This window comes from Lepidochelys kempii, chromosome 12 (genome assembly GCF_965140265.1).
Source record: "Lepidochelys kempii isolate rLepKem1 chromosome 12, rLepKem1.hap2, whole genome shotgun sequence".
In the NCBI taxonomy this organism is placed as follows: domain Eukaryota; kingdom Metazoa; phylum Chordata; order Testudines; family Cheloniidae; genus Lepidochelys; species Lepidochelys kempii.
This window is the reverse complement of record NC_133267.1, coordinates 16,915,214-16,930,307: the sequence shown is the minus strand read 5'-3', so window position 1 is coordinate 16,930,307 and position 15,094 is coordinate 16,915,214. Positions and strand designations below refer to the sequence as shown.

General features: G+C 42.2%; 1 protein-coding gene across 12 annotated transcripts in view; it reads right to left on the bottom strand.

Moving 5' to 3' along the window:
* Window positions 1-887: 887 nt before the first annotated feature.
* ZNF423 (zinc finger protein 423) overlaps window positions 888-15,094 on the bottom strand; it is a 334,537-nt gene continuing 320,330 nt past the window's right edge. For all 12 annotated transcript variants that reach the window (XM_073307696.1, XM_073307686.1, XM_073307690.1 and 9 more), the window contains one exon: window positions 888-1,514. In XM_073307696.1, the coding sequence (XP_073163797.1) occupies window positions 1,417-1,514 (98 nt within the window). In that variant the 3' untranslated portion in view covers window positions 888-1,416. The remainder of the gene's footprint in view (window positions 1,515-15,094) is intronic.

The window sequence follows — 15,094 nt, the reverse complement described above, 5'->3', positions numbered from 1 at the left end:
CCCCCAATTGAGAAACATTGGTCTCCCCTGTGAAATCTGTATAGTATAGGGTAAAAGACCAGATTTCATGGTCCACGACATGTTTTTTATGGCTGTGAATTTGGTAGGGCCCTAATTATAAAAAGGCAGTTTAATAGGTCAGGTGTGCGGTGGCTGAGTAGAGAACCCATACCAGGAGGTCTAGAAGTTCACATGGCTGATATACACACAGTCTCCTAACTGGCCCAGCATTTACTGCATTTGTATATAAGCATGAATGTTAATTACCTTGTGTTGAAACAAACAAAAAAGCAGAAGGAAGGGATCCAATCCTTCAAGATGCTACGTACCTTCAATTTTCATTGGCATCAGTAGGAGCTGAGGGTGCTCCAGCCCCCGATAGGGCCAGGGCTTGGAAACAAACAAACAAAATAAACCCAAAACCAATTCTATGCACAAGTTTTATACAGTTAATTTCTAAAGTGCCAACTGTTCCATCATAATGCATGTGCTTAATTCCCATTAACCTTAAAGGGAGTTCTGTGCATGCATCAAAGAAAGGATACACTACTCAGTACAAGAGTATATGTTTTGCACTCCTCAAGGCTTCACTTTTCATGGGTTACTTCCAGTGCTGAATTTGTAATGAAAGAGGTGTTGGGGCTCAAGCAATTGTTTTACTTTCATAACTGATGTTGCAAGCCCAGAGGTATCAGGGCTGCGAATTGCCAAGCCTAGAGTGCTGGGGCTCAGTCCTGGCAAGCTCTGGCACAAATTAAGCTCTGGTTACTTCATGGGTTTACACGTGTATGGTAACAAATTATTTTATACTCTAGTCCTCTGACACACATGTACAGGTGGTAGTGACATAACGTGTACTGACAGATGCATTGAAGCTCTGACACTAATCTCATGTATTCCCTTTATTGAACTGTACTAGTTATTGCAATCAGATTAAGTCACATTTATAAAGCAGACCATCCAGTTGCACTGAAACCGATTATATTCATTACATAGTTTTAATCACTGTCCGGTGAACTGGCAAATCCAATCAAAGCATTAGTCTTTAATTAAAAAATTCAAAAGAAATATTCCGACAATAGCCAAGCAATCACATCACAATGCACAATTACCTAAAATTGCAATTAAAAAGCAGTTAAAAAAATCACACCTAATCTTTAACTATCCATATAATACAAGAAGCAACAAAGGGCAACAGCATCAAAGCAGATTTATCTAACACTATAAATTCAGTCAGAAGCAGAAGCTCTAAAGTACACTAGCTGAAGCAGGACAATAAAAAATACTGAGCATGGAATACTTTTAATCTCTTCCATTAATATTCATTTCCAGCTGCTTATAATAGCAGCGCCTCATGGCCAAATCATTAGAGTTTTACATCTGGGTTGCAAATGACACTTTGATTGGATGTAATGTTCAAATGGTCCTCCCCACTGTGCCTCCGTCAAGTCTTCTGCAGAGAGGTGTCCTGTAGTGCCAGTGGCTCACTGTGTGTGCTGACTCAATGTGTGGTTCTGGAAAGATGAAAAAAGGATACATGCATGAGGGGCAGACTAATAGAAAGCATGCCCAGACCCTCCTACTCACTACCCTTTATGCAGAGTTCTACATAAAAGCTTCTCAATTATTACAAAACAAAATGCAATAAAGAAAAAGTACTCATAAGTAACAGCTGCCAATATGACACATTCACTTTGTACTGATAGATCTGTTAATGTTGGCATGAACTTAGGAAAAAACATTTTTTTTCTACCAACCAAGTACAGCCTTTAAGATTTTCAATACATATAGAGAAAATGGTAACATGTCATGAGAAAAATCTGCCTTCAGCTATTCACTTAATTGTAACAATTAAAACAAAACTGTATCACTGAGGGATCCCTTCCCATATTTTACTCTTGATTCTCACTAGTCATTGGTAGAAGTACTGGCAGAAAGAGACACCAGATTGTGACACACACTTTGCAATCCAAGGAATACTTCAGCAATAACAGCTGAACCACTAGTTCTGGCAACAGGGTAATTTACACTGCAGAAAACAAGCTGGATATGTCCCCCAGAAGTTCAATCTCTTTACAGAATAGACTATGCTGCACATCTTTGTGAGCAGTCCTCCTTTTTTTAGTAGAGCTGTAACCACCACCTGCAATCACAAACAGCTCTTTTAGCATAGGATGGAGACATTACAGTCCAGTCATGCCACTTTGTGTAGAAGCCAAATAAATCCAGAAGCAATTTCAAAGCGGTATTTTCAGTGCAGTACATACCCATACATTTTGCTTGCATACTACAGCCCTAATCCTGCAAACATGCATGGACGTAACTTTATCGCATGAGTAGTCAATAGGATAATTTGTGCAAATAAAGGTATACTTGTGCATAAGCCTTTGCAGGATTGGGGCCTAAATGTTTTCAAATTTTGCCAAAATGCCTACCAGTCAAAATTCACACATTTCACTTCATGCTAGTTTTAATTTACTAATTTCTATCTCTCTAGTAATAGAACCATGCAGGTCTCCCAAAGAAAAAGGAAAAGTTTCTAAAACCCTAGCTTAATTTTGAATTAAATTATTTATGTACAATGTATTTCAAATACATGAAGATATTTTAACTTTTCATAAATCATCTGTTCCTTCTAAATTATCTACTGTTACATCTCAATCAGAAACAAATGGGTCCTCTACTTCATTATGGCAATGGCATCTGTCTAATGAAAATTGTCTTGTGGAAATAGTTAACTAATGAACCTTCCATTCGCAGCCGTAGTCTCTCTAGGTAGCAGTGACCCCATTTAAAGCTGGTATTATTTTCTGAACTGTGCACTCCCAATAACTGACCACAAGGTGTCAGAAGTGCTGTTGAGTTTCTAAATCATGTCAAAAGTTATCAGCAATAGATATTGTGGCAGGCAGATTCTTACGAAACTCTACACAATGATCAGTCTTTCAACATGACAAAAGATTAAGGAAACGGAGGAAGTGTTATAGTTTAAACATGCATAGGATGATACTTTGTGAATTAAACAATCTGATAAAATAGCAAAATAATGGCATCTTGCTTAGCATAACTATAGCCCATAGCACAGCTATTGCATGTCCTGAATATTGCAACAAATTAAGCTAAAATATTTGAGATCCATAACCAAAACTACTGTGTAGAGAAATGGAAAGCTTACTAATGTACTATGAATCACATCTGTAGAATGTAAAAAGAAACTATATTTTTTGCTTTTAAGTGATTTAACATAATCAAGCATAAAATCTGACAGTTTGTGACTTTTTTAAATATGGAGATATTACCAATCATACAGAAGAACAACCTTTGCAGTGCTGCATGTTATTCACAAAGGGAACAGCAAGTAACAAAGTTATGTAATAGGACTAATGTAGCTGTATAGGGTAACAGCAACACCGATAAATGAGCTTGCACACCAAGACAATTGAAAAGATTTTTTTTTTAAAGTTGAAGAATACACACATATCCCCATGTTCAAACATGTTCCTGAGCATTTTAACCATGGCTATTTCTAGTGCACTTCATTGTAATTCTATTTTTAGATCACCCTCAATACCAATAAAAAAATGCAAAAGGTTTACCATCCACAAATTGAAGCAAGGACTATTCATGGTAGACAAATCCATACTTATTTAGGCAGTGTCATTTAAAAGATAATGCACAATCAGCACTAGATGCAGGGCGCACAGTCTACAGTCAGGGTACATGATTTCAAATCTGTGTGGCTGCTGCACTGATTACACCAGGCAGGTCAATAAAGGAATGGTATGTGACTCTAAATCTGATAATGAAGCATTCATTGTGAACCCTCCCTCTTCAAACATGGGTTAATGATATGTTCTGCCACAGATCTAATATAAAAAATAGAGTGTTTTGGTGAGCAGAGTCTATACAAAGATGCAAACAGATTATGCCCCAAACTAGCAGCTGTATGGAGCCGAGGTCATCTGTTTTCAAATAAAGACTCCTATACTGAACATAATACACAAGCCATCAGTCAAATGGATCAGATATACATTTTCCATATGCAAAACTTGATGTCCTGGGGAAAATGCTGTTCCCCCTTTCCCCTCACATGTATTGCAGGCAATTGACATGCTGACTAATCCCAGCACCAAACAGTTAACATATAAGGCCAAATTTTTAAAGAGCCTCAAAAATGCCCTTACAATATGATGGGTCTGTCTGTGTATACTAAATCCTTCCTCCGTCTATGAGAAAACTGAATCTACACAAGCGAAATGGATAAAACTTGCATGCACAAGTGCCTGAGAGTACTTGACTGTGGGGTTTCTGTACATGCAAAGAGCTAACCCTACAAATACCACAGATGCATATTTGGAAGGCCTATGGGAATGTGCTCATCTTCTGTATTTCCAATATACATTTTTACCTCCTAAATATGTTTCAGACCACAAAAGTGAGCCACTCAGTTAAAGCATTACGACCTCCAACCCACACTACCACTCACCAGTAACATTACATTTCTTTTTTTCCTGCCTAGTCCTGAGGTGTGTGTTTGTGGCTTATTGCCTCTGCATTTTGGTGAGGCTGAAAACTGGCTATGTTCAGTCCTTGCATTTTATAACTTTGTTCCCCAGCGTGAACATTTTTAATCCAATCATCACATGTTTTTGAGCTCAAATCTTTTTGATGGTAGCCATTTTGCAACATTTTGCACGGCTGGCAACAGACAGTGTACCAAGATGACCAGATTTTCAGACCAAAGCAATTTAAACCTTATCAGTACCAACTTCAAAATCTATTTCAGACCTTTGGGGAAAATGTGTTAACCATATTATAAATGAAAAAAATGACAAGAGGTAGAGAAATAAAGCACAGGCAGTAAGAAAAGCCATTAGCACATCTTAAATTAGCTAGTAGAGATCCCTTTTCATTGCACCCCTTTGTACTAAAACTGAACTATTACACCAGGTAGGCAGAAGTGTAAATTTGAAACCAGTGAACACTGTATATTTCCCAATATATCAATATTACTGCTATACTTCTGCTAAGTAACTGTTTGTTGACCAGCTGTGAAAATTCTCATTTCCTACCAATGGAGGGGTGGATTAGAACTGCAGTGGGAATCAGAATTGCTTCAAAGGGTTTTTCCAACACAGCAAGTTACACTTTACCAAGAACAACATAAAACAAACTATAACCGCCCCCCCCCAAACTTTAAAGGTGACCTGCAAAAGAATATTGAAGCAGTCACAGACAATTGTGCTAAACCTTCCTCATCTTCCAAGCATGCCCTTTGCGCATGGTTTGTGTGTTTGGTGGTTCGGGGAGTAGGGCATAATGTATAAACTAACCATTAAAAGAAAAGGAGTACTTGTGGCACCTTAGAGACTAACAAATTTATTTGAGCGTAAGCTTTCATGAGCTACAGCTCACTTGCTCACAAAAGCTTATGCTCAGATAAATTGGTTAGTCTCTAAGGTGCCACAAGTACTCCTTTTCTTTTTGTGGATACAGACTAACACGGCTGCTACTCTGAAACCTAACCATTAAAAGCTATTCTTTACATCTCCCATTAAGTCCTTTTACCAGGACATGGTGCACTACCGAGACCTCAGCATACATCATTCTGAGACATCATGGCAAGTGGAAAACTGCAGCAGCACTAAGCTAGCCTATCAAGATAAGGTAAGTCACTGCCTCAGCATATGAGAAGGTTGGGAGATTTAACTGATGCCAATTCTGAAAGCCATGTCAGATAAAACTGGGCATCATCCCTGGGCCCCAAGAGTGCCTGAATGCTTATGTGGTGTTTTCTACTCGCTGTGGCATCCCCAATCATTCTGGAACTGGGTGACCGCTTTTGTGGACAATAAAAAGATTTACTGTAAGGATTAACTGGCATACATGCATTTAGTGATTGCTCCCCACAGGATAGTTAGTTGGGGACATCAGTGCTTGCTTTGGTGGTTGATTCAAGCTAACTTTGCAGCACACCTTGAATGAGCATGTCTTTGTTATCATATGTGTACATGGTGCATTATAATCAAAGCACTTGCACAGCAACCTCTATTTTCAGAGCACTTCATCAATAAGAAGGGAAACAGCATCTACAGCATTAGAGCAGTAGAAAGAAACTCTTACAAGCTGTATAAGGATTGGGAGAACCACCTCAAAAAAAAAAAGCAGCTCACGGTGGAGCAGAGCTACAAGGCTGGCACACAGGCTGGGAGTCTCCCACACTGCAACCAAATTCCCTGCCAATAAGTCACAGGTGTACTTCACAGGAGCAGGTGAAAAAAATAAAATGCAACTGCAAGGGGTGTGATGATGGTTTGAGGCCACAATACATCCAGTCTATGGTGGCATTGTGCATCTGTTATGTATTTAGTACAAGCTGTTATAGATATCTATACATTTGAGCATATACACCTAAAAGACTTCTGACAAACAGAAGCATATACACTTCTGACAAACAGTTGTACAGGCGTGAAAAGATGGCACAACAAGACTGGCAATATGTGCCCTTCTTGAGTGAAATTCATAAGCCTCATAGCCGTTTCATACACAGCCTGGGACTCTGATTAAAGGTTATAAAGTCTCTCACTCTAACTCCCATTAAGATGAACAGCAACCTCTCCTCAAATCATTCCAACAGAAATTATGCAGATAACAGATCTGTCTAACAAACAGCAACATGAAACTCGACAGGTGTTTAGCCCATTGGATACCCATGAATATGAGCATGCCTAGGTATTTCTGAATAGAAGTGGATAGCAAGTATTTTACTGCCCACATATCTCTTTAATTCAGCCTGATGAACACATTATCATCTGGCCAGACAGCACACCAGGTTGCACAGAGTCAGGGTAAATGGAAGTCACTGTAGTTACAGGCAACAACACAAACTGTAAGTGTTTACTGATGCTGCAAGAACACAACTGCATGATCTTGTGACATCTAGGTAGATAATGCCTATAAATTATTGTATTTCTCCCAACCACAGAATCCTCCAGTTCCCTGTAAGAGCCTCATGGATTCTTCCCCTGCCATTTTCTTCTCCCTCCTCCAATGCTTGAGGCCTCATGCTACCATCCTGGTAGCCAAGGAGGACTGCATAGGACACCTTTCAGAGTCAACCACCACCCATCACAGAGCAGGATACTAGCGGAGCAATATGAAGACCTCCTTACTCTCCACGTTCCCTCACCTACCCTTAATGGCATTACAGTGGTCGGAGAATACCCAAAAAAGAATCCGTTATTGAACAGCATTCAGTTCTGCTGGTGAGAGTCACATGCACAAAAACCCTCACCTTCCAGATCAGCCAAGAGTAAATCCTGCTCCTCAATGCAAACGCACACAAGGACCCACCTGGAAACTCTACAAAAAAAGTCTTGACAAAAGCAAGCCAGGGTGTCTAAATATCTAGGAAGCACCATCTGTAATGTCTTTTTTTTTTTTTCAATCGCAACCTTTGTTAGACTGTCTGAACCCCAAATGATCCAAAACTCTCTCAGAAAATGTCCTTTTTATTTATGTATTTGTATTTTATACATTGTGGGTTTTTTTCAATTAACAACAATCCATCAATAAAGATCAAAATCTTTGTGCCTTGACTTTATAAAGAGATTAGTTTAGACAGAGGATACAAGAAAACCCTTGCCTCAACCATTGGAGATTATCGCTCCCTGTGGAAAAACAATGAGCCTTAAATTGGTGCTGAACTAACCCTAAACTTGAGAGGCATTCACGGATGTCATGACCAACAAGAGAGAGCACAGAGGAAAATCAGAAAACCTCTCAGAAGAGAAAAATCTGATCACAGAATGAATAGCTTTATTTTATTTTTTTGGTTGCTGCTCTCCCTGTGCCATAATACTCAAAAGAAAAATCACCTTTGCAGTTTGTATGTGCTTATTTTTAGAACTGTTTGACAATTATCCAAGGGTCTAAGACTAACAGATGGCCTGTCTTAAAGCCTCATATGTTCACTAGTTTGCACTTCTGACAAACAGTAAATGTACTCAAGAGTGTGCCATAAACAGAGCTGAATGAATACTCAGAACACAATTTAGTTAATACACTTCATTCAAACTGATAGTGGTAACCAATGTTTCCTGTAGAACCAGGTGTTAATTCCCCTTCCAGTTTTTTCAGGTAACTCTTATCCAGTGACACATATGTGTTTAGATCTTTGTTTTTCAGAAAATACAGTGTTATTTCTTTCCTTTCCCCTGATATTTCCCCACGATATAAAATGCTTCTAACAAGCGAACTCCAAGTCATCATGGCACTCAATAAAAAAATTGTCAGGCAAGACAGGTTCACATGTTCCCATTCATTTGAAGAATCCCTTGAAATTGTGGTAGAGGCAAACGAAAGGTGGAATATCCTTTGTGAAAGGAAAAGTCTGCCTGTGTTACTGCTCCCTTCATATCTCAGAAATCTGATAACTTGCCATACGTCAGTCAGTCGCAGTATTAACACACTTTTGGATTGCACTTGAATTAATGCAGTTAGAAGCCCCTGCTTTACAAATTATTGAACTCAAGAAAATAGGTTTGGAGGATCTTCACCAGTTAAAAAGCAAAGTTGAATATTTCAAATGAGAAATAAGAATTAAAGGGGTTTTTTTGCTTGGTTTATGCACCCTTAGGGCCAAATTCATCTCTCAGTTGTACCAGCAGAAAATGGAACTACTTCCAGTTTACATCCAGGTGAATCTGGCCCTCAATCTGAGTTGTCATCTACATCTCTGTGCACACTAGGTAACCAGAACAGAGCAGCTTGATTCTGCTCTTACTTACACTAGTGTAAACCTACAACAGGTCCGCTGAGTGTATGGGTGGCATAAATGAGATCAGAATCAGGCTCATGGACTGTAGTCAATGGAAGGATTCAGAACTCATAAAATATGAACAGAAGACAAAAGCCTTATTCTATACACGTCAGTCTGCCATGTACATTTGATAACATTACCCCCTATGATGGTTTTAATCTTTATTGAAATGTATCAGCACATAACAGTGGTTTTTAAAAAATCGTAAAAGAAAACAGGAAAAAGTAACTTTTCATAATCTTTATTTTGTACCTGAATGGCTGGTGGGAATTTGTCTCAGTATCTGCTGGTGTTTCACCTCTCTACCTATCCTGCTCTACCTCTATATTCACACTGTTTTCATTTTGCTGTAACAATGTTCTTGCATTTTGATGACGACATTTTCCATTTTATTCTCAGTACCATATTATTACTTTCTCTGTGGTGTTTGCTGTAACTGGTGGAAAATATCATTTTATTCACAATTACATTAAGTGATTTATGAATTTCAAATACTTCCAATCCAGATTGTTTGTAAATAATCAGACTTTGACACCTCACCCATCACATTTTCAACGTTCCATTTAGGTCTGCCAACATAGTGGCATCCCTTCTTTCTAAAGTTTTCATCCATCAGTTTTCTTCTCTGGAAGCTCAGAAAAAAGCAGGGCAAAATAATCAAAAATTAATTCCTCCAAATAATTGTTTCAACCTGGCTCAGTCTCACATACTCCATTAAATATTTCACCAAAAAGTCTATGTGCTCCGTAGAAAAACCCTGGATAAAATTCTGTTGTGAAAAAGTGAACTGAAGCCCATGGGAAAATTTCTTTACCAGAGCACTTTGGAAATAAAGACCACTTGAGAATACATTATGAAGAGATAACCAGAGCCTTCTCTCAGAGAGACTAGCCGTAAACACTATGATTTACTCAGGCACCCAATGAAACAAGGGAGCTAATAATACTCGTCTCAGGGGACTGCGTGCCCCTGAGAATTTTACTCACAAATGCAAATTTGCCAATAACTCTGATTTGCGGTCTATAGTTTGCCATGCAGAAGATCAAAAAGAATCATAGAATCATAGAATATCAGGGTTGGAAGGGACCCCATGTCACGGTTCCTCCCCCACTCTGAACTCTAGGGTACAGATGTGGGGACCTGCATGAAAAACCTCCTAAGCTTATCTTTACCAGCTTAGGTCAAAACTTCCCCAAGGTACAAAATATTCCCCCCGTTGTCCTTGGACTGGCCGCTACCACCACCAAACTAATACTGGTTACTGGGGAAGAGCTGTTTGGACGCGTCCTTCCCCCCAAAATACTTCCCAAAACCTTGCACCCCACTTCCTGGACAAGGTTTGGTAAAAAGCCTCACCAATTTGCCTAGGTGACTACAGACCCAGACCCTTGGATCTGAGAACAATGAAAAAGCATTCAGTGTTTTACAAGAAGACTTTTAATAAAAAATAGAAGTAAATAGAAATAAAGAAATCCCCCCTGTAAAATCAGGATGGTAGATATCTTACAGGGAAATTAGATTCAAAAACATAGAGAACCCCTCTAGGCAAAACCTTAAGTTACAAAAAAGATACACAGACAGAAATAGTTATTCTATTCAGCACAATTCTTTTCTCAGCCATTTAAAGAAATCATAATCTAACACATACCTAGCTAGATTACTTACTAAAAGTTCTAAGACTCCATTCCTGTTCTGTCCCTGGCCAAGACGACTACAGACAGACCCAGACCCTTTGTTTCTCTCCCTCCTCCCAGCTTTTGAAAGTATCTTGTCTCCTCATTGGTCATTTTGGTCAGGTGCCAGCAAGGTTACCTTTAGCTTCTTAACCCTTTACAGGTGAGAGGAGCTTTCCCCTGGCCAGGAGGGATTTCAAAGGGGTTTACCCTTCCCTTTATATTTATGACACGCCCCCCAAATCTCAGCTAGGGTGAAACACTGGCTGGGATTTCTTCCTGGAGCTCTAGGAAAACAGAGTTAATAAGACACATGCATCTCTAAATATACTACCAAGTACATAAAGACTAACAATATTTTCCACATCTCAAGGACGATTTTAACCAGTTGATTCTGGGAAACTTTCACGGGAGAGTGCATCAGCCACTTTGTTAGAAGCTCCTGAGATGTGTTGGATGTCGAAATCAAAATCTTGGAGAGCTAAACTCCACCGAAGAAGTTTTTTGTTAGTTTCTTTGACGGTGTGAAGCCACTTTAGTGCAGCATGGTCGGTTTGCAGGTGGAAACGCCGTCCCCAAACATATGGGCGTAGCTTTTCCAGAGCGTAGACAATGGCATAACATTCTTTTTCAGTGACTGACCAGTTGCTTTCCCTCTCAGACAGTTTTTTGCTGAGAAACACTACAGGGTGGAATTCTTGATCAGGTCCTTTCTGCATTAAAACTGCTCCCACACCACGCTCGGATGCATCTGTGGTTACTAGGAACGGTTTGTCAAAGTCTGGGGCCCTTAGTACAGGGTCAGACATGAGTGTCGTTTTAAGCTTGTTAAAGGCCTTCTGACACTTTCCGGTCCACTGAACAGCATTTGGCTGTTTCTTTTTGGTTAGGTCTGTCAGTGGGGCAGCGATTTGGCTGTAGTGCGGTACCAATCGTCTGTAATAACCGGCCAAGCCTAAGAAGGATTGAACCTGTTTCTTTGACTTTGGGACAGGCCACTTTTGGATAGCATCCACTTTGGCCTGTAGGGGGCTGATAGTTCCTTGACCCACCTGGTGTCCAAGGTAAGTCACTCTGTTTAGGCCTATTTGACACTTCTTAGCCTTAACAGTTAGTCCTGCCTCCCTTATGCGCTCAAGGACTTTTTGTAGATGTTCCAGGTGGTCTGCCCAGGAATCCGAAAATATGGCCACATCGTCAAGGTAGGCGACTGCATATTCTCCTAATCCCGCTAGGAGACCATCTACAAGTCTTTGGAAAGTGGCAGGTGCATTTCGCAGCCCGAAAGGGAGTACATTAAATTCATACAGCCCGAGATGTGTGATGAAGGCTGACCTTTCCTTGGCAGATTCATCTAGCGGTACCTGCCAGTACCCCTTGGTTAAGTCCAAGGTAGAGATGAACTGGGCCCGTCCCAGTTTCTCTAATAGTTCATCTGTGCGTGGCATTGGATAGTTGTCTGGGCGAGTTACAGCATTTAGCTTACGGTAGTCCACGCAAAAACGTATTTCCCCATCTGGTTTGGGAACTAGAACCACTGGAGACGCCCATGCACTTTCAGAGGGGCGGATTACACCCATCTGTAACATATCCTGGATCTCCCGTTCTATAGCAGTTTTAGCTTGAGGAGACACCCGGTAAGGTTGGACCCTAATTGGGTGAGCATTACCTGTGTCAATGGAGTGGTATGCCCGTTCAGTCAGTCCTGGGGTGGCTGAGAACGTTGGCGCGTAGCTAGTGCACAGCTCCTGGATCTGCTGTTGCTGCATACGCCCAAGGGTCATGGAGAGGTTCACCTCTTCCACACCACCAGCACATTTCCCTTCGTAGTAAACACCTTCAGGCCACTCAGCGTCGTCTCCTCCCTGGGCTGTAAACTGACAAACCTTTAATTCTCTGGAATAAAAGGGCTTTAGAGAATTAATATGGTACACCTTAGGCTTTCGGTTGGAGGTGGGGAATGCTATGAGATAATTAACAGCTCCCAGGCGCTCCTGGACCGTGAATGGCCCTCCCCACGATGCTTCCATTTTATGGGCCTGGAGCGCCTTTAAGACCATGACCTGGTCTCCTACTTCGAAGGAACGCTCTCTGGCATGTTTATCATACCAGGCTTTTTGCTCTTTTTGAGCATCCTGTAAGTTTTCTCTAGCAAGGGCTAAAGAGGTTCGGAGGGTGTTTTGTAGGTTGGTTACAAAGTCCAGAATGTTAGTTCCTGGAGAAGGTGTAAATCCCTCCCATTGCTGCTTCACCAACTGCAATGGCCCCTTAACCTCACGGCCATATACAAGTTCAAATGGGGAAAACCCTAAACTGGGATGTGGTACAGCTCTGTAGGCAAAGAGCAACTGCTGCAACACTAGGTCCCAATCATTGGAGTGCTCATTTACGAATTTACGTATCATGGCCCCCAAAGTTCCATTAAACTTCTCCACCATGCCATTTGTTTGATGATGGTAAGGAGTGGCAACCAAGTGATTTACCCCATGAGCTTCCCAAAGGTTTTTCATAGTTCCTGCCAGGAAATTAGTCCCTGCATCTGTGAGGATGTCGGAGGGCCAACCTACCCTGGCAAAAATGTCTGCTAGTGCCTGGCACACACTTTTAGCCCTGGTGTTGCTTAGAGCTACTGCTTCCGGCCATCGGGTGGCAAAATCCATGAAAGTCAGTATGTACTGCTTTCCTCTGGGTGTCTTTTTCGGAAAAGGACCCAGAATATCCACAGCTACTCGCTGAAATGGAACTTCAATGATGGGGAGTGGTTGTAGAGGGGCTTTGACCTGGTCTTGGGGTTTTCCCACTCTTTGGCACACCTCACAAGACTGGACATAGGTAGAAACATCCTTGCCCATTCCCTCCCAGTGGAATGACCCCCCCAAACGGTCTTTGGTCCTGTTCACCCCAGCATGGCCACTAGGGTGATCATGGGCTAAGCTCAAGAGCTTGGCCCGGTATTTAGTTGGAACTACCAACTGTCTCTGAGGATGCCAGTCTTCCTGGTGTCCACCAGAAAGAGTTTCCTTGTATAAAAGTCCTCTTTCTACAACAAACCTGGATCGATTAGAAGAGCTGAGAGGTGGTGGGTTGCTCCGTGCCGCCGTCCAAGCTCTCTGGAGGCTTTCATCTGCTTCCTGTTCGGTCTGGAACTGTTCCCTTGATGCTGGAGACATCAGTTCCTCATGGGATTGTGGACCTAGGCTTGGTCCCTCTGGAAGCGATATAGGGGATGGAGCTGTTTCTGTTGACTGTGAACCGCTCTCCGCTGGTGCACTATGTTGGGATTCAGGCTCCGGCTGAGCCTCTTGTGTAGGGTTATCGGCTGCTGCCAGTTCAGGTTCGGTGGGGCCCTCTGGTGTTGAGGTTGCAAGTACTGGATTCAGTGCTGACACGGGGTCTGGTGTTGGTTGTTCGGCTGGTTCCGGTTCTGGGACTGGTTCCGTCTGGGTCTCTGGGACTGGATCCACTACTGCTGTTGCAGACATTGGCCTGGGGTCCAGGTCCATCACCTCTGACCGGGCCCTGATAGAAGTTTCCGGAACAGAGCTAGGCCCCACGGCTTGTTTAGCCTGGCTGCGGGTGACCGTTCCCACCCTCTTGGCCTGCTTCACGTGATTGGCCAAGTCTTCCCCCAACAGCATGGGGATGGGATAATCATCATAGACTGCAAAAGTCCACATTCCTGACCAGCCCTTGTACTGGACAGGCAACTTGGCTGTAGGCAAATTGAAAGAGTTGGACTTGAAGGGTTGAATCGTCACTTGGATCTCTGGGTTGATTAAATTGGGGTCCACTAAGGAAGCATGGATAGCTGACACTTGTGCTCCGGTGTCCCTCCACGCGGTGACCTTCTTCCCGCCCACACTCACAGTTTCCCTCCGCTCCAAGGGTATCTGGGAGGTATCTGGGCCTGTGGACCTCTGGTGTGATTCTGGTGCAATGAACTGTAATCTGTTCGGGTTCTTGGGGCAGTTGGCCTTTACATGCCCCAGCTCGTTACACTTAAAACATCGTCCAGCTGACGGGTCACTGGGGCAAGGAGGGTTGCTGGAGAACGGGGTGGTGGGACGATAAGGGGTCTGGAGGGTTCTTTGGGAGGTAGGTGGGGCTTTGGGCGGCCCCCGGTAATAGGGTGTGGTCTGGGGTGGTCCCTTCTGGTCTCCGCTCCAACTGTGACCAGTTTTCTTCTTCTCTGCCACCTCCACCCATCTGGCTCCAATCTCTCCTGCCTCAATTACAGTTTTGGGTTTCCCATCTCGGATGTATCTTTCTATTTCCTCAGGAACACCCTCTAAGAATTGTTCCATTTGCATTAGGAAGGGCAAATTTACTGGAGATTCAACACTTGCTCCTGATATCCAGGCATCCCAATGTTTCACAATGTGGTAGGCATGTCGGGTAAATGACATGTCTGGTTTCCACCTTAGGGCTCGGAACCTCCGACGAGACTGCTCGGGTGTTATCCCCATTCTGACTCTCGCCTTGGATTTAAACAGTTCATACTTGTTCATATGTTCTTTAGGCATTTCAGCTGCCACCTCAGCTAAGGGTCCACTGAGCTGCGGCCTCAGCTCTACCATGTATTGGTCAGTAGAGATGTTGT